Source organism: Nematostella vectensis, chromosome 2 (assembly GCF_932526225.1).
Source record: "Nematostella vectensis chromosome 2, jaNemVect1.1, whole genome shotgun sequence".
Lineage (NCBI taxonomy): Eukaryota > Metazoa > Cnidaria > Anthozoa > Actiniaria > Edwardsiidae > Nematostella > Nematostella vectensis.
Window position 1 is genome coordinate 13,887,415 of NC_064035.1, and position 26,920 is coordinate 13,914,334.

Below are 26,920 nucleotides of genomic sequence, written 5' to 3' on the forward strand. Positions count from 1 at the left end.
TGTACACCAGACCGTAAAGCACTAACCAATGGCGACGTAACAAACACAACTGATAAACATCATATTTAGTTGTCAAACTCACAGTTGCACATGTGATTCGCTGGATACCAGAAAAATGCTTCTTATATTGTTTAGTTCTTTTTTAGTAAATTGAACCTTAGGCAGCGAATTTGAATTTTGACAGGAATATTGCTGGGTTATTTTCGTAATCGATTTTTTTTATCGCGGTTAGTTGGGCTGCTCGATTTTTTTCTCTAAATTTTCGCGGACTGTAACCAAGGTTTGCCGGTTCGAATATTTTTAGGGTGGGGGGGGGGGGGGGGGTTCTACTGATTCCTCAGATATCAAATTGTCGATCCATTATATGACTTTGCCTTGTAATAGCTATTCTGGAAAATTAGGCACTTACTGCGAAGACAGCCGTACAGCTCCACTCTCATGCAAATCCTTTGAGACCACGTCTGCGGGTTAAACTGTACTGAAGAACCCCTGATTTGACTGTACTTCAAGGGAAAGCGGACAACTGTACTGTCGTCATGGTTACCCTCAAATACCTAGAGGAAGAAGACAAAGTGTGTGATCCACCATTTCATAGTCATGAGCAGGACAAGTGGACATCTCGGAGTAGACATAGGGCCACCGTGGCCTTAGATCCATCTCACAAATCCAGAATTCTTTACATCTCACAAATCCATGAGAAGGATCGGGGTGCTATGTATCGGAAAAAATAGGAACAAAGCGTTTCACCTTTCATCTGACATGATCATGGGACGAACAGTGGGACGGGGGGAAGGTTAGACAAACGTCTCTCAAGATCACGAGAAGGCAAGCTGGGGAAGGGGTTCAAGGAGGGTAAAGATACATTATGTCACCTACGTGATCCGGGCTTTCTCCCTATACAGGATCCATCTGACACAGGGTAACCACTATGCCACCTACCCTGATCCGGGCTTTCTCCCTATACAGGATCCATCTGACACAGGGTAACCACTATGCCACCTACCCTGATCCGGCCTTTCTCCCTATACAGGATCCATCTGACACAGGGTACCCACTATGTTGCCTACCCTGATCCTGCCTTTCTCCCTATACACCAACTATCTGACACAGGGTACCCAGTCTGCCACCTACCCTAATCTGGCCTTTCTACCTATACACCATCCATCTGACACAGGGTAACCACTATGCCACCTACCCTGATCCGACCTTTCTCCCTACACACCATCCATCTAACACAGGGTACCCACTATGTTGCCTACCCTGATCCTGCCTTTCTCCCTATACACCAACTATCTGACACAGGGTACCCAGTCTGCCACCTACCCTAATCTGGCCTTTCTCCCTACATACCAACCATCTGACACAGGGTACCCGCTATGCCACCTACCCTGATCCGACCTTTCTCCTTATACACCATCTATCTGACACAGGGTACCCACTATGCCACCTACCCTGATCCGGCCCCTTTCCCTACACACCATCCATCTGACACAGGGTACCCACTATGTTGCCTACCCTGATCCTGCCTTTCTCCCTATACACCAACCATCTGACACAGAGTACCCAGTATGCCACCTACCCTAATCTGGCCTATCTCCCTATACACCATCCATCTGACACAGGGTACCCAGTATGCCACCTACCCTAATCTGGCCTATCTCCCTATACACCATCCATCTGACACAGGGTACCCAGTATGCCACCTACCCTAATCTGGCCTTTCTACCTATACACCATCCATCTGACACAGGGTACCCGCTATGCCACCTACCCTGATCCGACCTTTCTCCCTATACACCATCCATCTGAGACCAGCGTGGATTTGAGACCGCATTGTGAATGACGTCACATAGCCAGTGCCATCATTTGAGCCTTGTGTAGCAACCATACTGATTCGGTACATTTGATTCAGATCGATCTGTAGAGGGAATCAAATACAGTCCTCACGGATCATGAAATATATAGTAAACAATCCTTATTACGGAACCTCGGTACCGCAATTAAAGGTAATGCCCAAGACAATTAGTTCAAAAAATGGGAGAATGCAATTGTCCTTGCACAATAAACCACGCCAATTAAGATTCGAAGTAGACATGCCTAGGATTGGTGTTAATGCAGTTTAACTACTCTATCCTAGAAGTCATGCCAGGTACAAACCTGTAGGTATTGATTTTTGTCGTTATTTGCGGCACACCATCCTTGAGGGGCGTTGAGTCTTCCCGTGTCCGGACCATGAGTTGTGTCCAAGGATGTGGACGCTTTTAACCACGAATCTTCGATTGTACCAAGCTCCATGCCAACGGGATCATCACAGCCTAAGAAGGGATCATACGGGTAACAACATCAACCAAGACCAACACCATTGATTGATTGATTGATTGATTGATTGATTGATTGATTGATTGATTGATTGATTGATTGATTGATTGATTATTCTAGACCCTACGGGACGGGTCAAAAAAGCGAATCACCAAGATGATCTGATGACGATCAATTGAATTTTGATCACCACTATTATTCGTTACCTTTCTGGCAGCCGTAGAGCTCGAAGCGTAGGCATGTGCCTGCGGTAGCGCCACCCAGCGGTTTCACGCGGACGTATTTGGTTAGGACAGGCTCGGCAAGTTGATGTACAAGCATACTCGTGCCGTCTGTGTTGCCGCGGAAAGTCTGGATAGCACGAAAATAATCTCAATATCATCAGATATTAATAAAAGAGAATCGTTATAATGCGTGAAATAATACTTGTAAACTAACTCCCAACACATCGTTTGATGGGATAGTTGTGTATCTGGATAGAAAGCAGTGGGTTCCATTCCAGATTGCACCATTAAAGGTTTTTTTTTCTTGTTTTTTTTTTGTTTGTGTTAAAATCTAATGCAATCTGCATTTTGTTTCATAGTTTTGGGAAGGAATCCAATTCTTAAGGGACTACTTTGACGGGGTGGGGGGGGGGGGAAGTAAATTGCATAGTGATATGCCATTCGAACTGCAGCAACGTTTATTTGTTTTGAAGTTTTACACTTCAATCCATTGTTTCTCGTGATCTATACGCACCCGAACATTTCCGTTCTCGGTGTAATCCGTCCAAGCGACGCCATCATTGCTGTAACCCAATCGATAGCTTTTCGTGTACGTCACTTGTTTGCCCGTCCCAACCCCCCATGTGCCTATCCGTGTGATCCGTCTGTACAGCCCGGTGAACGTCACTTGTATCCATGGTGACTTGTCGGAGGCCTGAGGAAAAGAAAACGAATTCTTTTACAGGAGTCCTCATGTGCTTGTGTACGTAGACATTTTCATACTTTATTATATTTGCAGTCATCATGCTAGCCTTGAATAACACCAAAAATAGTAACTGGCAGTGGCCACACTGTGACCGCAAAAAAAGGAACGTTGGCGAACTGCACACCAACACGGCGAGGACACCATACCGTACCAATATTGTACTTAACTGAGAACACTGTACCATACCAATATTGTACTTACCTGAGGAAACCATCCCATACCAATATTGTACTTACCTGAGGATACCATCCCATGCCAATATTGTACTTACCTGAGGACACCATACCATACCAATATTATACTTACCTGAGGACACCATCCCATGCCAATATTGTACTTACCTGAGGACACCATCCCATGCCAATATTGTACTTACCTGAGGACACCATCCCATACCAATATTGTACTTACCTGAGGACACCATCCCATACCAATATTGTACTTACCTAAGGACACCATCCCATACCAATATTGTACTTACCTGAGGACACCATCCCATACCAATATTGTACTTACCTGAGGACACCATACCATACCAATATTATACTTACCTGAGGACACCATCCCATACCAATATTGTACTTACCTGAGGACACAATCGCATACCAATATTGTACTTACCTGAGGACACCATCCCATACCAATATTGTACTTACCTGAGGACACCATCCCATACCAATATTGTACTTACCTGAGGACACCATACCATACCAATATTATACTTACCTGAGTACACCATCCCATGCCAATATTGTACTTACCTGAGGACACCATACCATACCAATATTGTACTTACCTGAGGACACCAACCGTACCAATATTATGATTACCTGAGGACACCATACCATACCAATATTGTACTTACCTAAGGGCACCATCCCATACCAATATTGTAATTACCTGAAGACACCAACCGTACCAATATTGTACTTACCTATGGACACCATACCAATATTGTACTTATCTGAGGACACCATTCCATACCAATATTGTACTTACCTAAGGACACCATTCCATACCAATATTTTACTTACCTGAGGACACCATCCCATACCAATATTGTACTTACCTGAGGACACCATCCCATGCCAATATTGTACTTACCTGAGGACACCATCCCATACCAATATTGTACTTACCTGAGGACACCATCCCATACCAATATTGTACTTACCTGAGGACACCATCCCATGCCAATATTGTACTTACCTGAGGACACCATCCCATACCAATATTGTACTTACCTGAGGACACCATACCATACCAATATTGTACTTGCCTGAGGACACCATCCCATGCCGATGTTGGGCCTTGCTTCAGACGCAATATGTAGCGGTGCAATCTCTGTAGAAGCTGTAATCTGGGACTTGGTTATCCATCCACGCTGCATTCCAAGGGAGCTCTGGCAATCTGTTTAGATTAAAAAAAATGACATAAACTTTAGTTATTACACACTTCTATTAATTACGACACAGCCACAAGGATAATAGGAATTAGAAATTCGGTCATAAGCCTATCCTCTCAAATGTTAAGAGTTTGAATGATTTATTTTAAAATTTGCATTGCTTGAGCGGTTTCAGTGCTACTTCTATATTATCATGCAATAATAATCCTCTAGGCTCACATGAAAAGTCAAGAATACTGTATGTCTTACAGAAGGAGCCGCCAGATAATATCTAAGTTACGTTATTGCCTTTAAAGCGTATTATGTAACCTAATTGAATGAGAGTGCCTTCTCATTTAAAACGAGTGTTTCAATCCAGTAAACAGATTTTCTTAATGTAGATTGAATACAGACTTGAGTGACGAACACTATTTAAGGTGTTGCTTATTATGGGTACTACCTGTATTATGTAAGATCTTATTAATTTCTACGACGTTTTGCGCTATCCAGGCGAGTTCCCAGGATTGGCTGAGGGGGGTGCGCAGTCATAGGTATCACATGGAAAAAGCACATAAATTAAAGATTCCTTAATAAGAAATGACCCACTTTTTGGCCGCCAAGCGACCAAACTTGTGAACCTGGGAATTTTTTACCTATAGTCGCTTTTTTCCCAACTTCGACCTTCGATTAACCTCAATTATTCCCGCAATCGGTTTGGATTTAAACTAGTACCGCAATAAACTCCAAATCTAGGATGTTTCTTTCATAAGAATTGGAAAGAATTAGAGAAATCGCGCAAATAACGATTGTATGGGAGCTTTTAAAATGCTTAATTATTTGGATAAGCAGTCCTTTTGAATTGACGCGGGCCACCTTAAGTCTGAGCTAATAGAGTACTAACCAAATCTGCATCCCCAGAATTCAAATTGTGCGCAGATCTTGAAGTACCAGCGAGTGGGGTATATTCTCAAATACTGCGCAGATATTTGTGGATCTACTGATGATGTAAGCACTCTCTTGTCATCCCAGTTAGCAAGGAAAACCTGGCGAAAAGAGTAGCGAGATATCAAGTAATCACAAGAATAATCAGATAACATGATTTTTTGGATACAGTGGCATTGATACACTCGTTTTACAGCCCTCGCCAGGCCTCATACGTACTGCGGGCTAACAGAAACGAGCTGGAAATCGAGCCTATGGCATTGGCGCATCCAGAATTGTGTAGACGGTGGTTAAATTTATGAAGACTATAAAAATGACTTAATAAAATGTCCACCTTTAAAAACAAATGTTACTTTTGATGGAAACCATGGAAATGTATTTGTTTTCGGTATTCACAAGATTGTTGTTCTTTCTTTTGTTATTTGTCATTTGGTAATAATGATTATGAATCATTATTTATTCGTTTTGTAGCGTTGCGTCTTTAACTTGACGCCTTCCAGCAAACTAACAAGTTCTACTTTGTACGAGGGTTAATTTCAACCAATTGATTAGTAGGAATGTCTTGATCTTTAATCAATTTGTATTTTTTTTTCATATTACATTGTAATTGCAGTTTTTCAAACCGCTTGTTAATAAACGATTTGCTGGCTGGCTCTCCTCCTAACTCGTTGTCATCTCGTTATTTAGAAAATAAATGTATTCTATTCGTTTGAGCTCAGCGAATTACAATAGAACAGGCGTGTGTCCAAAGGGGAACCCAATGAGGTCGAGACCACGCCAGGGCCGTAACAGGAAATGACCAATAGGGGCGTGGCTGTGACCACCAATATTTTCCTAATGTTTCTCTATTGTGCCCTCCCCCCCCCCCCCCCCCCCCCAATCTTACGTGGCCTGTTACGGCTCTGCGCTCATTTGCAGACATGAGAAATTATGCAGGTAACCACTGACCATACTGAACTGACTAGTTGAATAGTTGTAAGGGCGGGTTGCGAGTTCTGACTTTTCTGTGTATTTAAATAAAAAACGTTTAGATCAAGATAGCTTCAGTGACCAATTTACCGGCGCTCATAAATGGCTTAGAATGTCAGAAAAACATTTCCCATCTTTAAAGCCCGCCCTGTATATTTTCAGGACACGCCCACTGCGGAATCACATCTTCACCCGCCACTTAATGGAACCTCTAAATGTTTTGTTATACACTAAGAGAGTATTTGATTTACAATGTATACACCTATTTCTAAAAAGGGTTGCACTTGTGTTATCGCGGATGTGTGTCGTAACCCGAGGGGCACCGGGGGAGAAATTAACTGTGTTATCGAAAAGAGGTAACAATCCCCACTAAAATAATCATTTTTTGTTTTGTTTTTCGTTATAACTAAAAAAAAACGAATTTACAGTCAATCGTTCTTCCGTTTAAAAACGTGATTTCAAATTATTTTTATCTTCTAGGACAAAACGAAGCACACAAAATTACGGCCACAGTTTCACCGGTCTTTCTAGTCTTTCCCGGATCCCAGTAAAAACAAGTTTTCTTCCGTCAAGTTTCCGCTGTGTTGCGGAAAACACTAACATTTGTGAACTTTTTCGCACCCTTAATTCTATAGCTGTCAATGACAGACTTTTTGTTAGCTGAAAAAACTATGAGGCAAATGTTGATGGCTGCCACACTTTTAATTTTCCGCCTGTCTAAAATTAGATCCCATGATACACCGCGGGTTACGATACACACATCCGCGGTAACCAAAGTGCAACCTTTTTTAAAAAGGCGTATACATAGAACACAATGGAAACCATATTGATTACATTTGACTAAAAATCTCAACCTATACGGAACCTATATAACCGTCCGTTAACAGAAGGCTTAATGGCCCGTTATTTCATTCGAGTGACTTACCCGAACAGCTCCGTTTTGCATGTAGTCTATCCATTTGTTTTTGTAGATAGCGTATTTGACCGTGAAAGCCTTGACGAAAGCTCTCTTGCGATACAACATTGTTCCTTTGATTGTGATCTTGGAAATACTAGTTGGGGCCTGGAAGTCAACCTTAAGTGGATAGTTCAGAATTAGTGACTATCTACGGAGGGGATGAAGGGGAGGGTTAAGGGGGCTCGAAGCCCCTCCTTTGGGATGCAAAGGGCTGCCAAGTTGTGTTATGTGCAATAAAAGGCATACAGAGTCTCCCTCTTGGATGCATGCCCTTTTAAAAATATCTCTATCGATGCGTTTCTGTTAGAAAACACGCAGAGAATGGAGTAGGTGATGATGGTGATGGCGATGATTCTGATGGTAATAACGGTTATGATGCTGGTGGTGGTCATTCGTATTTTTTTTCGCCCACTCCTTATCTAAGGTGATTGCAATGACATATTTGGAAGCCCGCTTCAATCCTTTTCTTACTTTTTTGACCACTAAATGGTGTCTTAATTGAGAAATTTCACGCAACCTTCCAGAGTATCTTGTTTTCTTCGTTTTTTTATGGCAATTTTAAATTGTACGAGGAATACTCGTTTTTATTACCATATCAATTCACGGGTGCTCGCCCCAGTCTCAATAGACACCGTAGACAAAGGATATCATACACCTATTTCAATAAAGGTTGTCAGTGCAAATGGAAAATAGCTATTGGCAAATGGCAGTTCTACGACCGAAATTAACCATGCGTCTCGAAGAATATGGATAAATCAAAACAATTATCCATTAAAGGTTACCAATGCCTGGCTCTGACATTGCTGAACTTTTGCTGAACTTAACACCTTTAATTTTACGAATAATTAGTACCCATAAGCCATTTACCATTTGCCATTTGCCATTTTCACTGACAACCTTTTGTGAAATAAATGTATGTTTGATATGATGACGGTGTCGATAGCGAATGGCATTAGCACTGATAGTGATCATGACAATGATGACGGTGATGATGATGAATACCTGAAAGTATTCTCCTGGTTTTGTCGTCCTTGCACACCATGCACTGGACCCGTTAATACGTCCTTCCCACGGCGCATGCGCGTTGTCTAGCCACGACGAAGCGTTAAGCTGCTGGTATGTGATGTTCCCACTTGCCATGCCCAAAGGGTTGGAACACTCTAGAGGAGGAAGGTTTAATTTTGATATTGTTAACGTCACCTGCTTTAGTAATGCTTAATCATAAAATCAAGAGAAAAATACTTGTAAAAGCGAATTCACATATGGATTGTGGATCCATTGTGGTATGCATACGTGGCCTTTTTAAGACTGAATTTGTAGGTCCATATGCTTACATGACGCGCATCGTGTCATGGGCGCAACGAGTCGAGTTAAGTGACTTTTTTTCATGGACGATTTCGTTGGTGTATTTTTTAGGACAGGCTCACCAATGATGATGTCTGTTATTATAATCTCAACCCTATCACGGACCCTCCTCATCCAATCAGTGTGCGATATATACTCTGTTGTTGTAGTTTTTGTCGATGTTGTTTTTGTTTTTGCTGTATCAGTAAAATAATCATAAAATTCCCTTTAGTCGAATCAGGTGAAGCTGTGAATATCAAAACCAAATTTATATTTTTAATTTATATTTAAAAGATACAACAATATCCATACTTTTATTTTTGCTTTTGCCATAGAACGTATCAATTTTGATTGCATTTGAATTTCATATTGATGCAAGTGGATTTAGTTCGCCGACATTGTAATGTGTTTATCTATTTTATGTAGTTAAATGACCAGTGTCTTGAACCCTTACTTACCGAGCTTAGCCTTGCATATGTACCCACGACGCTGCATGCAGTTCACATCGTTCCATGAGCCCATTCGGGTCTGTACAGCGACGCAGTTGTCTCTCCCCCAGTGATCATTAGGCTGTCCGTAGAGCCAAGAAGTGAACGACACAGGGCTTCCATCACTCCACTCGTAACCGCGCTCTACTGAGCGATCATTCAAACCTGTGTGCATAGAATGTCTACGTTACATATATAAGTGGATTGATATTCGGAGCTCTTTAACTGTCAGCTACCTTGGTTTTAGTCTCCTCTGAACCAGCTCGTGTCGGAGTCACGCAACGCTCCAGGAACTTTGCGTGACTCCGACACGAGCAGCTGCAAAGTAGACTACCTTTTTGGATAATAGGCGACTTGTACTAACGAATCACGTGACTTGCACTAAGAGATCACGTGACTTTTGTGTGACAAATTCACGCCAAAATAAATGCAGATGCCTGTGTGCCAGTCACGCAGAGAGCGACGGAGAAAAAATTCAATGAAAATAAGCCCTTTCGGGGAAGAAATAAGCTTTCTGGAAGCTCTGAGTAAGTTTTGTTGTTGTTGTTATTTTTTAAGGCCGGTGCGCGCGCGAGTTTGCCAGAAAGTCACGTGAACTGTTAGTGAAATTCGCCCAATGGCTATTCTTGGCAAGCTTAAAATCTGTCGAGTTTTAGGCCGACTCATCTGGTACAAAAGAAGCATGCACAGACAAGTGACAGAAGCAAAGGGGATGGGGCAGAAGACGCTCGAGTCACCGCCAGGCAATGATAAGAATCCTTACCGGTCCATATCCAGATACCGTTGACTGTCTTCATCTGGTAAATGAGGAAGTCTTTCTCCTGCTGACTCAAAATGCTCACCAGGTCCCCTCCTTCCCTCTGACAGCGCAGGCGTGCCTGGGGCCAAGTCAGGCGGTGGAACATCCGGAAAAGGTAGCAATGTTTGTCGAAACGCTTAAAGCCAGGGAGACATTTTCCATCAACTAATAAAGGTGGAAAATTCGGTAATAAAACGTCAATTAAATGCTCATCGATTGTTTGATTGCAACACAGGCTCTGAACTAACCTGTAGGTGTTATATGAGGTTCACCTGAAGAGTAAAAAATATTGGAAAATAAGAAACAACAAGGTATTGACTCTAAATCTATATTCCCAGAAAAAAAGCCTTTCATTTTTGCAATGAAAATTTTCTAAAATACACAGTGATTGTCTCGATGAAAAAAATAATAATCTGGAAGCGGGCGCATTAATGCTATTTTATAGGGCGCTTTTGTTTCCCAATCCTGCCTTTCTGCTTACTGTTTGTCACAGTTATTATTTCTTATTTAAGTCTTAGGCTTATCAAGGCAGATCCTGTTTTACCCTTTTAGAACCCTAAAAAGTAAGAGGTTTTTTTTACCAATAACAAAATACCTTTGTTAATTTTACACATGAAGCCATTCTGCACCCCGCAGTCGACGGCTGACCAGCGGGCATCACTTTTTGCACTATTGATAGCTTGTACGCACATCTGGGTAGTTCCAGGCCTTCCCGGCTGACCGCGTGACCAATGAGAGAACTCCTTGACACTCTGGTCTGACCATGTGAACTCTACCGTATTGGGCATGCGTGTCATGCCTGTCCAGACGTTGCCCACGAAGTTGATCATGTTTCGAAGCAGAAAAGCTGCAAAGAGAGCGCCAGTACTTGAAAAGGGCAGTGTCTTATACTGTATACGTCGTACGACGCGCGCTACCGTGGCGACCTTGACAGTTTCGTGAAGTAGGCCAATAAGGATGCGAGAAATGTGCTATCTGACACGACGCACGCTACCGTGGCCACCTTGAACAGTTCTGTAAAGTAAGCCAATAAGGATGCGAGAAACGTACTATCTGATACGACGCGCGCTACCGTGGCCACCTTGACAGTTTTGTGAAGTAAGCCAATAAGGATGCGAGAAGCTGTGTGTTGCTTATGCTCTCACCTTGCTCAAAAGCGGAGTGAATGCTGACAAGATCTCCCCCCTCCTTCTTGCAAACCTCCCGAGCCTCACTCCAGGGTAACTTGATGTAACTCATGCGATAGCACGAGTCACCATATTTGGAATAGAATCTCGGACAGTCCGGATTACTGGTCGGTGCCACTGCGTGTAATGGAAAATGAATTAGACAACGTTATCAAGGTGTCGTTGGTTGGTAAAAGAGCGTACCATATCTTGAGATAATTATCATCGAAATAATAAAGGCTGTGATATTTTACCTGCTGTGGGACCGATTGGAAGTGCAGCTAAAATAAAACATAGTGAATAATGGTTAACATCAGAATAAATCAAAACCCTTATCTAAATCATGAATGATGGAGTAGACGTCTAAGCGAATGTACGAATGGCCTGAATTGCTGGTTTAATAAGCTTTCAAAAGCCGCCGAACCACCGACTTTCACTATCACATAAATAAAATAACACAAAATAACAATAACAAAAAGAAACTTACTCAGCGCTCACGAATCATCCAGAACATTTATATGTCAGAAATGAAAAGGCGAAGCCAAAAATAATTTTATTTTTATTTTTAGTAATACGTCCCCGCTTCGCTGGTGAAACAGATTCGCATTCGCTAGTCCATTAAACTGTAAATACTTCCCCGCTTCCCTAGTGAAACAGATTCGCATTCGCTAGTCCATTACATTGTAAATACGTCCCCTCTAAGGGCACTCACCTGACTCGCAGATATACCCAACCCTCCATGAGCAGGGTCTAACAGCCCATTTCCCGGCGGCCCAGGAGCGGGGCTCGATGTCAACGCAGTCGAGGTTTGCGCGATTCATGGGCTGACGAGTATTCCAGTTGGTGTACCGCACGGGACTGTTATCGGCCCAGTAGAACGCTCCTTCAGTATGAATGTCGTTCATCCCGATCCAGAACCGAGGCTTGGATGTATAGCTGAGCATCATGCTACTTATGAATGCTTGCTCGTATCTAATGGAGAAAGACATGAAAAATAGGAATGAAGAAATGACCAACGTAACAAAGCTGTAGTATGTAGTGGTTGCTAATACCAACCAATTCAACCAATCTACTGATTGTTAGTACTAACCAAGTAACCCTTTCTACGGAATATCAAAATGATAAGCAAGTTATTGTTCTTACCGGTTGCCCATGGTAACCAATTCCCTGCTATTCACTACCAGTTGTTAATGGTAACCAAGTCGTCATACTTACTGGTTGTCAATGGTGACCAAGTCACCATACATAGATGAGTTCGTCCCGCGGTCGCAGCGCAAGCGAGCATTGGCCCAGTTTTGTCGTTCAGTTGCGACAAACTTGTAGCAGCTTTTGTCATAGTGCAGCCACCCGGAATTGCATCGCCCCAAGGCTAATAGATAAGAGACATGACTTAACGTCTATCTTTATCATAACATATCTTTATCATGTGACATTGTCGGCATCATTTCACGGACAGTCCACGAACCTTTAGTTTTAGTAGTTTTATCTTGAAAATAAAATAATGTAAATTCCATTTCGTTTGAAAATATTGAGCTAGTGAGAAAAGTGTAAAGAAATTTCGATTTATCTGTTAAAGTAATCAGACGCCTTGACTGACTCACCTGGCCCAGGAGTAGGAGAAGGCGTGGAGATTATTGGCACAGAATCTAAAAAAGGTAAAATGTAGTAGTAATTCAACCTCACTAACAGTGATCATAGGGACTTTCCAATCCCTTTCTGCCTTTTTTCTAAAGAAAGCGGAGACGTAATAAAATGCTCTCGCTCATGTAAAAGTCAACGTGAAAAAGTCGCTAGCAAGGAATGAAGAAGCAAGGAAGATAACAGAACACTTTCCTTTCCTTCCTTCTCTTTTGCTCTCTTTGTGTTGGTTTACTTTTTTATCTTCGTCTCTCGTTTCTTCTCTAAAGAAAATCGACTCTTACTGTTTTGCTTCTTGCAGATGTATGGATTTTTTCGATTGCACTGGTTATCGTTCCATTTTCCGTTCCATCGGACCATTTCCAGGCAGTCCTCCTGCCCTTGCCAGTCGTTTGGTTCCTTCCAGTTATAGTTGGTATAGCTTAGTGGTGAACCGTCACTCCACTCGTAAACGCTCTCATCATCCAAATCATTTAGCCCGATCCATATCGTCCAGCTTCGATACCTAGACATGGATTCACACACATGGAGTCAGAAGAGGAGATGGTAGTGCTTACACGCTCTTGCATCATAGGGAGGGGAGGGCATGGTTGTGCTTACACGCTCTTGCATCATAGGGAGGGGAGGGCATGGTTGTGCTTACACGCTCTTGCATCATAGGGAGGGGAGGGCATGGTTGTGCTTACACGCTCTTGCATCATAGGGAGGGGAGGGCATGGTATTGTTTACACGCTCTTGCATCATAGGGAGGGGAGGGCATGGTTGTGCTTACACGCTCTTGCATCATAGGGAGGGGAGGGCATGGTTGTGCTTACACGCTCTTGCATCATAGGGAGGGGAGGGCATGGTATTGTTTACACGCTCTTGCATCATAGGGAGGGGAGGGCATGGTTGTGCTTACACGCTCTTGCATCATAGGGAGGGGAGGGCATGGTTGTGCTTACACGCTCTTGCATCATAGGGAGGGGAGGGTATGGTTGTGCTTACACGCTCTTGCATCATAGGGAGGGCAAGGTAGTATTCCTGGATCATAAAATCTTAATTTGGGATACTCATTACTCAAAACCATAACTTGGTGATCCGATATCAGACCTGTATTGTGACGCATGAACCTTACTTTGCTCTAAAGCCTGAGTAGACGAATGCGTTTTCGGCGGCGCTTTGAATGCTGATGAGCTCTGCACCGGCCTGTTGACAGGCTGCGCGCGCATCTTGCCACGTCTGTCTGCTGACCAGATCGTCACCGCTAAAGAGATAGCACATCCCACGCCAGTACGTCCAAGTCTTATCGCATGTACCCGGGGCTGTAAGCAACACACGTGGTAAACATATCATGTCCAATATTTCTAAAGCCGGCTAGTCACTCGCGTAGGAAACGAAGACATGATAGTTTAAAGTGTGTGTGTGTAAAACACACGCTTCCTTTGACTTCTCTAGTGGCAATAATACTGAGTATTGTTCGACGTGGCGCTGTATACAGAGGCAAAGGAAAGAAAGGGCGATGTTTTACTTACGTGGTCCAGTAGTCGTTGGCGCTGGTGTAGCTGGCTGTGTAGTCACTGCTGTCGCTGCTGTTCAAGTAAAATTGCACGTGTACGTCAGCAATAACAATATTCGCACATTGCATTGTGTTCACTTCAAGAGAGCTCAAAGAGTCGGAAATATTGATACATATATCTGACACCACACACTCCTAGATGAGTATTTTCACCCGATCAGGTTCGGAGTGAGGTTTAGAGTGATTCGTAGTTTTTCTTACGAATAGCACGCGGGTTCTTTTAAAGAATTTTCCCTCAAAAATTGTATGAGTCTTATGAAGAGTCTTATGAAGGCAGTGCCAAAATACCTGGATGTAGCGGGCCAGTATCATACTTAAATGAGACGGCAAAAAATTCCTATTTCAAACTTTAAGTCAAACTCTATGAATATAACCTCCATTACGCGGAAACATTCGTATAACGAACACTTCGGTCCCGAGGTTTTCCATAGATGTTACACTAGGTTGAAAAAGCAGACTGAGTACTCAATTTTGTTTACTAACGTCGTTTGCGCTTGCACATGTAAGCTTTTGGAAGGTAGCACGATCTGTCGTTCCAGTAGCCATCTCGTCTGAGCACCACGCAAGGGCTTTGGCCATAATAGCTGTTGGGTTGCGTGCGACCCCAGTTGGTGTAGGACACAGGACTCCCGTCACTCCACACGTGACCTAGATAAAAGAGGAATTTTAATCAGTTGGTGTCACCATCACTTTTGTTGTATAATCAATACCAAAATGACAATGCCACCACCGTTATCATTATGATCATAATTATCAACATCATGACAACATTATTACATCATCAACATCAACACATTACATCATCGACATCAACATAAGAAAAGCAACATCAACATGAAAAACTTATGTGCACCATCACTCCTACAATCGTTATATGGATGGCCATCAGCACCATAATCATTGCATCATTACTACATCATCAACATCATCATTATTATCACAAGCATCATTGATCATCAGCAGCATCATGATTATTATCATCAGCATTATCATTGTTATCATTAGCATAATCATTACTAACAGTATCATCATCATCATCATCATCGTCATCATCATCATCATCATCATTTCCATCACAAGCATCATTGATCATCAGCAGCATCATGATTATTATCATCATTATTATCATCAGCATTATCATTGTTATCATCAGCATAATCATTACTAACAGTATTATTATCATCATTATCATCATCATCATCATCATCATCATCATCATCATTAATATTATTATCAGCATCACCATTATTATCATCAGCATCATCAACATCATTATAATCATCAGCAGCATCATTATTACCATCAACATTATTATCATTATCATTATCATCAGCATCATCATTATTATCATCAGCGTCATCAACATAATCAGAATCACCAGTTTTACTATCAGCAGCGGCATCGCTAGATCAATAAATATCATCACACCAACACCAACACCAATAAATAACAAAACTTCGACAACATTATTATTTACCAGAGATGACACCCCTATCATTAAGCCCAGTCCAGAGGTTCGTCACTGTGCTGTTTGTAAGCGAACTGGCAAAATTGTTTTCCGCAGCATTGTGTATACTGACTAGATCTGTGTTAGCTCCGAGAGCGCGACAAGAATCCCGTGCCGCGGTCCACGATTTCCTGAAAGTAACGATATGGTTAGTTAACCACTCCCTAATTTTTGCCGTACAGTGGGATCTCCACATAACTCCTGGTGACGGAAAAAGTGTCCGTCATATCGAGGTGGAGGTTTCAAAAGGTTTGAAGCGTTGGTTATATGGCTTATTAGATCCGCTATATAAAGGTTCAACTTTTGAATTATTAATAAACGTGAGACATACCTTTGACTGAAGACTTTGTAACAGCCAAACATGTACGTTACCCATCCTGACGGGCACAGTCCTACAGGAACTATGGGAACACACAAGACAGTCATGAACATCATGCACCTTAGCGCCCCATGACAGGTAATCCGGAATCCATGAGAAAATGAGATTGGAATCCATGCTATTGGAATCCGAAATCCATACACTAGGATACGGAATCCAAGACTTAAGCTGGAATCCGGAATACAAGAATAAGTGTAAAATTTATTTGAATATTTGGAATCCGGAATCCAGGAAAAATTAGATTTGGAATCCCGAATCCACACACTAGGATCTGGAATCCACAAACTAGGATCCGGAACCCAGAACCATATTGAAGAACCTGTCATGGGGCGGATCTTAGGACCGTATGATTACCTATACAAATCATCAGATACTACTCTCTGTCAGCTCTACTCATTCGGATTCAAAATGACAAACGCTCTTGGAGCTGACCAAAACAGGAAACCAAAAGGTGACGTCATAAAAAGGGGTGGTCACGCAGCCTAGAGACGCCTGAGGATAAGGTCAATATTATCTCTCGCGTTGCGTTGCTAAGAAACATCAGCACTTACGTGTAGTTGGAGGCCTGGTCGGTGGAGTATAGTTTTCTAAAAAAAATATCAGTGAGCTATCAGGGTAGAAGCTAGCAGAGTGGGGCTTGCGGGGTTGGGCCAGCAGTGGTAAGGCTAACAGAGGGAATGGACTAGCAGAGGTGGGGCTAACAGGGGGGATGAACTAGTGGGGGTAGGGCTAACAGGGGGAACGGACTAGCAGGGGGAATGGACTAGCAGGGGTGGGGCTAACAGGGGGAATGGACTAGCAGGGGTGGGGCTAACAGGGGGAATGGACTAGTAGGGATGGGGCTAACAGGGGGAACGGACTAGCAGGGGTAGGGCTAACAGGGGGAATGGACTAGCAAGGGTGGGGCTATCAGGGGAATGGACTAGCAGGGGTGGGCCAACAGGGGGGATGGACTAGTAGGGGTGGGGCTAACAGGGGGGATGGACTAGTAGGGGTGGGGCTAACAGGGGGAATGGACTAGCAGGGGTGGGGCTATCAGGGGGAATGTACTAGCAGGGGTGGGGCTAACAGGGGGGATGAACCAGCAGGGGTGGGGCTAACAGGGGGAATGGACTAGTAGGGATGGGACTAACAGGGGGAATGGACTAGCAGGGGTGGGGCTATCAGGGGGAATGGACTAGCAGGGGTGGGGCTAACAGGGGGAATGGACTAGTAGGGGTAGGGCTAACAGGGGGAATGGACTAGCAGGGGTGGGTCTAACAGGGGGAATGGACTAGCAGGGGTAGGGCTAACAGGGGGAATGGACTAGCAGGGGTGGGGCTATCAGGGGGAATGGACTAGCAGGGGTAGGGCTAACAGGGGGGGTGGACTAGTAGGGGTGGGTCTAACAGGGGAATGCACTAGCAGGGGTAGGGCTAACAGGGGGGATGGACTAGTAGGGGTGGGTCTAACAGGGGAATGCACTAGCAGGGGTAGGGCTAACAGGGGGGATAGAGACTAAGAGGGGTGGGGCTGGGGGCTGTAACCCAACCCCCCACCACCACCACCACCATATAGTCGCGAAATAACATAGAAACAAGAACGAATATCAAATAATCTCTGACTTACGTCTGTATTTCTTGCAAACGAATGCGTATGGTGTACTGGTACAATTGCTATCAACCCAGTACATCCAATCCCGACTGCTAACTGTCAAGGTCGCCCGCACACAACTTCCCGTGACGCCACGGTCATTAGGCTCCCCATTCCACCAGTTAGTCCAGTCCACAGGGCTACCGTCAGTCCAGCGGTAGATGCCGCGCTGATTGGTGTCCGTCAGACCAATCCATACGTCACCGGCGTCCCATGACGTCACTAGAAGACTTGTCACCAGGGCACTCTCCCATCTAAACCAAAGCCGTTAAAATCATTATGACATATGTTACTATTGATCGAGGAGTAGACTGAGCTCTGTTTATACTGCTTGATGAATGGCCTGAGGTTTGTGGGCTTTTTTGTAAGGGGTATTTCGAATCGTTGGAGTGAACCCACCCGAGTCGACAAGACAATTTTGGGCAGGTTATCACCTTCCAGCTAGAGCGCTGAATTACGAGAGCGCAGATTAAACGTGGTCAAACTGAAAGAAACACATTGGAGCCAACAAACTTCACTCACGATAGCATTTGGAATTGAACACGAAACCCAGTACTTAGACGCGCTGGTACAACAGCGCTCTGCCAACTGCGCCATTAAGACTCCTCCCTTACCCAGTGTGTATACTAGCGAGCTATTCGTCCTGAAAGGTCTTACCCGGTGTGTATACTAGCGAGCTATTCGTCCTGACACGTCTTACCCAGTGTGTATACTAGCGAGCTATTTGTCCTGACACGTCTTACCCAGTGTGTAAACTAGCGATCTCTGCGCCCTGACACGTCTTACCCGCTGTGTATACTAGCGAGCTATTCGTCCTGACACGTCTTACCCAGTGTGTATACTAGCGATCTCTGCGCCATGACACGTCTTACCCGGTGTGTATACTAGCAAGCTATTCGTCCTGACACGTCTTACCCGCTGTGTATACTAGCGAGCTATTCGTCCTGACACGTCTTACCCGGTGTGTATACTAGCGATCTCTGCGCCCTGACACGTCTTACCCAGTGTGTATACTAGCGATCTCTGCGCCATGACACGTCTTACCCGGTGTGTATACTAGCGAGCTCTGTGCCTTGACATGTCTTACCTGGTGTGTATACTAGCGAGCTCTGCGCCTTGACACGTCTTACCCGGTATGTATACTAGCGAGCTCTGCGCCCTGACACGTCTTACCCGGTGTGTATACTAGCGAGCTCTGCGCCCTGACACGTCTTACCCGGTGTGTATACTAGCGAGCTCTGCGCCCTGACACGTCTTACCCGGTGTGTATTACTAACAAGCTCTGCGCACTGACAAGTCTTACCCGGTGTGCATACTAGCGAGCTCTGCGCCCTGACACGTCTTACCTGGTGTGTATACTGGCGAGCTCTGCGCCCTGACACGTCTTACCCGGTGTGTATACTAGCGAGCTCTGCGCCCTGACACGTCTTACCCGGTGTGTATACTAGCGAGCTCTGCGCCTTGACACGTCTTACCCGGTATGTATACTAGCGAGCTCTGCGCCCTGACACATCTTACCTGGTGTGTATACTAGCGAGCTCTGCGCCTTGACACGTCTTACCCGGTGTGTATACTGGCGAGCTCTGCGCCCTGTCAAGTCTTACCCGGTGTGTATACTGGCGAGCTCTGCGCCTTGACACGTCTTACCCGGTGTGTATACTGGCGAGCTCTGCGCCCTGGGCGCGACAAGAATCACGTGCGTCAGGCCAAGTTTTCTTGTCCAGTGTCAGGCCATAACATGCATTACCGTCGGGAGATCGCTGCCAGCCCGCCGGACAGCCTTGAGTCACCACAGCACCTACAACACCAAGGCCACAGTACGCGCTTTACTGCTATCTTCGACAACACCAGGGCAACACTAAGGGGTCGTCCACACTAACACGGATTCAAAAGTATCCAGATTCGTTTTGCCGAAAACGCATCACTTGATTCGCATCCACAATATCGTTTTAGCAGCGTGTTCGCCTGGATCCAGCCGTCCAGACTAACCGGATTCAAACGTTTGTAAACGCTGAAAGGTACGGGGTGACGTCATTCTTATGATTGCGCATGCTCAAAGCAGCAGGCGCGTCTGCGATATGACGCCATCGTTTTCATTTTGATACGGATTCGACCGTCCACACTACGGAACAAAGTATACGGATTCATTTTGATTCATTTTCGACGGCGTTTTCAAAAGTATTCGGATTCGCTGGATCCAGCGCGCGTGTGGACGGGAGGCCTAAACGTATCAAAAAGTATACGGATCCAAACGAATCCGTGCTAGTGTGGTCGGCCCTTAAGCCCTTTTCCGCTAGCTTTGACAACACTAAAAGACCACACTTTTAAAGCTTTAAAAAGCTTTACTGCTATCTTTAACAACGCTAATTTTATTTAAGTTGTGTTCGACAAGTTTTCGCGTGTGTTGCACTTGCGTTTGCTTTGACCGATTCACATTTGCGTTGCGCTTTCATCCTTGTCCTTGCGTTTCATTGCTAAAAGACACCAGATTTAGCTGCCATTAAAATCTCACATCGCACGCAGCTTTTACATACCTCTTTTGCACACGAAGGTGACATCCAAGTATTTCCTCACAGTGGGACAGGGGTCTTTACCAAACAGCTGGTTCGTGGGGTTAACAGAGCAATATGGATTTCCGTCACACATGGCCTGTAGCTTTGCGGTGACATCAAAGACACATCCGGTGACACTAATTGGTCCACACGGCTGTCGATCAGTGCGTCCGTAGTTAGCCTTCTGTACCGAGATCACGGTGGATGAAGGGCAGCTTAGTGCATCTGATGTCCACTCGCAAATGTTTTGCTGACGGGGAGCTGTAAGAGAAGTATTACTATACCACATGCTTTTTATTAGAAAGAACCTGTCTTATATAACAACTTTCAGCCTGTCTTATATAACAACTTTCAGCCTGTCTTATATAACAACTTTCAGCCTGTCTTATATAACAACTTTCAGCCTGTCTTATATAACAACTTTCAGCCTGTCTTATATAACAACTTTCAGCCTGAGATTTCGTGGCTAGATGTCATCCTCCAGCGGGAGGTGATCGAGGGGACCTAGGTTCGAGTCAGAGTTCGGAAAATGTGAAATACGACCTAGATTACTGCTGATTTTTTTGTGAAATTCTGTATTTGATACTTTGCTATTGGTATAATAATCTCATATACGATATCATGTGTGTATTTCATGCTGATATGTCACTGAAATTTAGGACCATTCACAAGAACCTTTTTTTCCTTAGATTGCTCCGAAAATAAAAACGTTTCATAAGTATATACGTACACACTTTTTAAAACATTAGCTATTTATAATCAACGAGTAAGGGAGTTTTCATAAAAAAAAACGAGGGGGAGGGAAGATATTGAGGGGTAGGGGGTTTCGGAAAATTTTTAACCCCCAAAAATATACTAATATACTGATATGATCTAGGTTGTAGCACAAATACACATTGCATGTTAAGCCAAATGACCACTGTTTAATTTTTTTTGTCTTTATAAACCATAATATAGATACTTCCAGCTTTCAATATAAAAGTTGGATTTACCGATACAGTTTATTAACAGTTAACAGGAACAAATGGAAATATTGCATGCTTGCAGGCGGTACTTGGTGTTATCATCGCTGAAAACCCTCTCCGTTCGGTGATCGTGCGCCATCTTGTATTAACGGACGCAGGGCAGGGGGGAAAGGACTCTCAACTTTCCCCCCCTGCCCTGCGTCCATTTTTGCGCTGGCCCCCAGGAACCACGCGGCTTAAAATACAAGATGGCGCCCGATCACCGAACGGAGAGGGTTTTAGCGATGTTAACACCGAGTACGAGCATGCAAATCCACAAAACGATATACATACAATGTTTTATACTTTGTACATTATCCCTTTTTATACAGAGGAGAGATGTCAGACTCTAAAATAATGATGAATGAATTTTCCAGAATTAAAGATTGTTTTTGTTAATTTTGGTCGAAAACAATGTTTACAATGAAAGGGGGGCTCTGAAAAGTAAAAATCATATATATCATATAAAAATCACATATATCATCTCGGAACCAGATAATCATACTCAACAATTAAGCCAAAACAATAGTTTTGGATGATGTACCTGTTGTCGGACTGACCGGCGCAGAGGGGTTGTATTCTGTAAGTACAAAAAGGACATTGCTATCGTAAAACATATTGAGGACTCTCTATACAGACGTGTACACACACATCCCTCCTCTCACTATACAGTAGCGTTCACACGCACCTTCTCTCACTAATATAGTCGCGTTCACACACACACACCCCTCCTCTCACTATACAGTAGCGTTCACACACATCTTCTATCACTAATCCAGTCGCGTTCACACGCACCCCTCCTCTTACTATACATTCGCGTACACACACACCCCTCCTCTCACTATACAGTCGCGTACACACGCACCTTCTCTCTCACTAATACAGTTGTGTTCACACACACCTCCTCTCTTACTAATACAGTCGCGTTCACACACACACCTTCTCTCACTAGAACAGTTGTGTTCACACACACACACCTTCTCTCACTAATACAGTTGTGTTCACACACACACACCTTCTCTCACTTATACAGTCGCGTACACAGACACCTTCTCTCACTTATACAGTCGCGTTCACACACACCTTCCCTCACTAATACAGTCGCGTTCACACACACCTTCTCTCACTTATACAGTCGTGCTCACACACACCTCCTCTCACTAATGCAGTCGTGCCTGTCTTCGTAGTACGTATCCCCTCCCGTCGCTAGTTTTGTAACCTAATCCCCCTACCTTTATCTCGCTTGCAGATATAGGCCATGTTTGTGTAGCAGGAGATGTCGTTCCATCGTCCCATGGCACTCGTTTGGTGGTAGGTATGGGCACAATCTTCGCTGTTGATCCAATTGTCCGGTTGGTAATTCCACCAGTTGGTGAACCGGACAGGAGATCCGTCTGACCATTCCCACGCGCTCTCGATTGTCTTGTCATGAAAACCTTGTAGCATCAAAAATAAATTTTCAAGCTGAACAATAAATAATAAGAGATAAATGGTGCACGTTTATCGAATTCGAAAGCACACATTCTCAAGTCTCTTCGCTTGCAGGGATCAATAGTCAAGAATTCTCCGCATAGAAGAGGGTCCAGAGATACATGCAAATTATCTCATCATACAAATGGCTTACCTATCCACGCAAATGTACTGAGACCAAAGAATCCAACTTCTAGTGTGATGTGCGCTTGTTCAACTGGGGAGAGGATGCTGACCAGTTCTCCGCCGCGATTCTGGCACATCAGACGCGCCGATTGCCAATTCCGTTTGTCGCTATTGAATTGGTAACAGTATTGCCCGTATTCCTTCCAACCAGTGCGGCACACACCAAACTCTGATAGCAAAGCACACGACATATTGCAGCTCTAGATTATTGCTAAGTAGTTTCATAGCAGGACAGATTACAAGTGCAATTATTGACATCAAGGACGGTAAACCCCTTCATCCTGTTCACCCATCTGTGTACGCGCCTAAGGTGATGATTTACCCTTATCTTTTGTGTTTCAAAATCTGAATTTCCAGGATAAGCTTTGTGTAAATTTTAACTCCACACTTGCAGCTGATCAACACAAAATGCAATCATTGGCAATATCTTAGATGGGGGTACAAAGATTCTAATCACTTGGTTTCCTAGTGTATAGCGCGTCAGCCTTCACCGCTGTGTGCTCCACTTCACCAAAGTGGATTGAAGGGACGTGAAAGAACCACTGAGGACGCAATAAACCCTCTGGCTCGACAGAGCAAAAACTGGCATGAAATTTTCTAACTCTCAATATATAAGCTCAAGATTCCGCATACACTTTTTGATATGTTGGTTTACATAACATAAGGAACCTCTATGCAAAAACTCAAGCTTACCAAAGGTAACCATAACTTATTTTGGGAAAACTTGCCATTTTTTTGTTCTGTCCTCTGGCAATCTTTTGTCTTCCGTACCAGTGTAACTGGTGTAAGTTACATAGCTATAGCATTGTGTGAGAGTGCATTGGGAGTGCGGATTGTTGTACCGGAAATGAAGATCGCAGAGACTTCCTGGCTGGAGAGTACCCGGTTCCAGATCCCCAGCCCGCGCATGTAGAAGGATCCAGGAAGTTTTGCGCGTCCCTGGCTGCCGATGGTGAGGGGAAACGAGTTGGTCGTGTGGGGCGGGGTCTGTATTATTCCAGCCTTGAGGTTGACTCTGGAGAAAAACGGAAACAGATTAGGTACATTTTGCAGTCATACATATACAATGGTATTTAGCACAGATAATCGGTGTATAATATCTTATTCATTATGTCCAAGGGGCAAAACTTATTGACAGAGCAGAAAAACGCAACGCACTAGTTTTAGAAATCCAAGGTTAAACCAGCCTTTATCTTTTTGGCAGGATTTTATCGACAAATTTCACACTTTCGGAATATGAAAGAAAACTTAAGCAAAAATAATGCTAATTACGATTTTCAGTTATAATTCCTAATAGGCAAATAACCTTCAAATAAACATATACTTTATACACTATGCTTTAAGCTGTGCACGTTTTGATAACATTGATGGAAGTCAGCCTTTAGAAGTCGAACGACTCAACAGTTCATCTACCGGAGGACACGCATTCTTTTTTAGCTCTTTCGGACTTCATAGTAACACAACTTTCGGCGCTGGTTATATCATGAAGCATTTTATGTGCAGGACCCACTCTCTGACAGTTCTAGACTCAAACCTGCAACGCACATATCGCACTATTCTTTAGAATGCGGAGTATACCAGCCCTTATATTGCTTGCTTCGTTTATCTTATTAATTGTCTACGGGCGTGTCGTGTTTTGCGTCTTTGGTCGTTTGTCAATCCAAAAACTTACTTCATTACGCCGTCTATGTAAAGCTGAAGTCCTGTGCCCGCCTGCCAAGTGAACGCCACGTGATGCCACACTGCCGGGCTGATAGATGCCCGTACCGTCCATTTAAGTCTCGTTGTGAAGACTGTGACGACGATCTGTCTAGATTCGAGATACACCGCAAACCCGCGGGATGTCTGAAGCTGCGGGTCGCCAATAGAGTCCACTAAAAACACTCGCGACCACCTGGCAATCAAAGAGTGATCAGGAGGTTTGCGTGACAGTGCAGCCATTCTGTTGTTCTAGAATGTGTTTACTGTACAGGTAGGTCTTTAGGTACAGCTTGTGTGAAACTGGGTGTTAGTACAAAGTGCATGCATTGTCCCTAGGTACAGCTTGTGTCGTGCAGTGTGTTGGTGCATGGCTCACTGTGCAGATGGTCCCTAGGTACAGCTTGTGTGGTACAGTGTGTTAGTGCATGGCTCACTGTGCAGGTGGTCCCTAGGTACAGCTTGTGTCGTGCAGTATGTTGGTGCATGGCTCACTGTGCAGGTGGTCCCTAGGTACAGCTTGTGTGGTGCAGTGTGTTGGTGCACGGCTCACTGTGCAGGTGGTCCCTAGGTACAGCTTGTGTGGTGCAGTGTGTTGGTGCATGGCTCACTGTGCAGGTGGTCCCTATGTACAGCTTGTGTGGCGTAGTGTGTTAGTACATGGCTCACTGTGCAGGTGGTCCCTTGGTACAGCTTGTGTGGTGCTGTGTGTTGGTGCACGGCTCACTGTGCAGGTGGTCCATGAGTACAGCTTGTGTGATGTAGTTTGTAGTGCATGGTTCACTGTGCAGGTGGTCCCTAGGTACAGCTTGTGTGGTGCAGTGTGTTGGTGCATGGCTCACTGTGCAGGTGGTCCCTAGGTACAGCTTGTGTGGTGCAGTGTGTTGGTGCACGGCTCACTGTGCAGGTGGTCCCTAGGTACAGCTTGTGTCGTGCAGTGTGTTGGTGCATGGCTCACTGTGCAGGTGGTCCCTAGGTACAGCTTGTGTGGTGCAGTGTGTTAGTGCATGGCTCACTGTGCAGGTGGTCCCTAGGTACAGCTTGTGTGGTGCAGTGTGTTAGTGCATGGCTCACTGTGCAGGTGGTCCATGAGTACAGCTTGTGTGATGTAGTTTGTAGTGCATGGCTCACTGTGCAGGTGGTCCATGAGCACAGCTTGTGTGATGTAGTTTGTAGTGCATGGCTTACTGTGCAGGTGGTCCCTAGGTACAGCTTGTGTGATGCAGTGTGTTAGTGCATGGCTCACTGTGCAGGTGGTCCCTAGGTACAGCTTGTGTGGTGCAGTGTGTTAGTGCATGGCTCACTGTGCAGGTGGTCCCTAGGTACAGCTTGTGTCGTGCAGTGTGTTGGTGCATGGCTCACTGTGCAGGTGGTCCCTAGGTACAGCTTGTGTGGTGCAGTGTGTTAGTGCATGGCTCACTGTGCAGGTGGTCCCTAGGTACAGCTTGTGTCGTGCAGTGTGTTGGTGCATGGCTCACTGTGCAGGTGGTCCTTAGGTACAGCTTGTGTGGTGCAGTGTGTTAGTGCATGGCTCACTGTGCAGGTAGTCCCTAGGTACAGCTTGTGTGGTGCAGTGTGTTAGTGCATGGCTCACTGTGCAGGTGGTCCATGAGTACAGCTTGTGTGATGTAGTTTGTAGTGCATGGCTCACTGTGCAGGTGGTCCCTAGGTACAGCTTGTGTGGTGCAGTGTGTTAGTGCATGGCTCACTGTGCAGGTGGTCCCTAGGTACAGCTTGTGTGGTGCAGTGTGTTAGTGCATGGCTCACTGCGCAGGTGGTCCATGAGTACAGCTTGTGTGATGTAGTTTGTAGTGCATGGCTCACTGTGCAGGTGGTCCATGAGTACAGCTTGTGTGATGTAGTTTGTAGTGCATGGCTCACTGTGCAGGTGGTCCCTAGGTACAGCTTGTGTGGTGCAGTGTGTTGGTGCATGGCTCACTGTGCAGGTGGTCCCTAGG

General features: G+C 44.5%; 1 protein-coding gene across 2 annotated transcripts in view; it reads right to left on the reverse strand.

Moving 5' to 3' along the window:
- LOC5521688 overlaps positions 1-26,920 on the reverse strand; it is a 46,450-nt gene that overhangs the window by 5,043 nt on the left and 14,487 nt on the right. The window contains exons 18-51 of one of the 2 annotated variants that reach the window (XM_048723900.1): positions 24,937-25,158; positions 24,107-24,279; positions 23,233-23,433; positions 22,841-23,044; positions 22,153-22,188; positions 20,587-20,865; positions 19,700-19,850; positions 18,029-18,306; positions 16,972-17,007; positions 16,373-16,442; positions 16,012-16,172; positions 15,018-15,182; positions 14,491-14,547; positions 14,094-14,280; positions 13,261-13,481; positions 12,940-12,984; positions 12,554-12,707; positions 12,051-12,310; positions 11,593-11,619; positions 11,318-11,476; positions 10,768-11,019; positions 10,421-10,444; positions 10,137-10,337; positions 9,344-9,538; positions 8,544-8,701; positions 7,509-7,658; positions 5,574-5,715; positions 4,568-4,698; positions 3,058-3,237; positions 2,526-2,670; positions 2,158-2,315; positions 1,783-1,918; positions 1,708-1,718; positions 410-554 (exon numbers count right to left, since the gene is read on the reverse strand). In XM_048723900.1, coding sequence (XP_048579857.1) covers positions 410-554; positions 1,708-1,718; positions 1,783-1,918; positions 2,158-2,315; positions 2,526-2,670; positions 3,058-3,237; positions 4,568-4,698; positions 5,574-5,715; positions 7,509-7,658; positions 8,544-8,701; positions 9,344-9,538; positions 10,137-10,337; positions 10,421-10,444; positions 10,768-11,019; positions 11,318-11,476; positions 11,593-11,619; positions 12,051-12,310; positions 12,554-12,707; positions 12,940-12,984; positions 13,261-13,481; positions 14,094-14,280; positions 14,491-14,547; positions 15,018-15,182; positions 16,012-16,172; positions 16,373-16,442; positions 16,972-17,007; positions 18,029-18,306; positions 19,700-19,850; positions 20,587-20,865; positions 22,153-22,188; positions 22,841-23,044; positions 23,233-23,433; positions 24,107-24,279; positions 24,937-25,158 — 5,114 coding nt within the window. Of the gene's footprint in view, positions 1-409; positions 555-1,707; positions 1,719-1,771; positions 1,919-2,157; positions 2,316-2,525; positions 2,671-3,057; positions 3,238-4,567; positions 4,699-5,573; positions 5,716-7,508; positions 7,659-8,543; positions 8,702-9,343; positions 9,539-10,136; positions 10,338-10,420; positions 10,445-10,767; positions 11,020-11,317; positions 11,477-11,592; positions 11,620-12,050; positions 12,311-12,553; positions 12,708-12,939; positions 12,985-13,260; positions 13,482-14,093; positions 14,281-14,490; positions 14,548-15,017; positions 15,183-16,011; positions 16,173-16,372; positions 16,443-16,971; positions 17,008-18,028; positions 18,307-19,699; positions 19,851-20,586; positions 20,866-22,152; positions 22,189-22,840; positions 23,045-23,232; positions 23,434-24,106; positions 24,280-24,936; positions 25,159-26,920 lie in introns of both variants that reach the window. The other variant, XM_048723901.1, reaches the window with a different exon arrangement.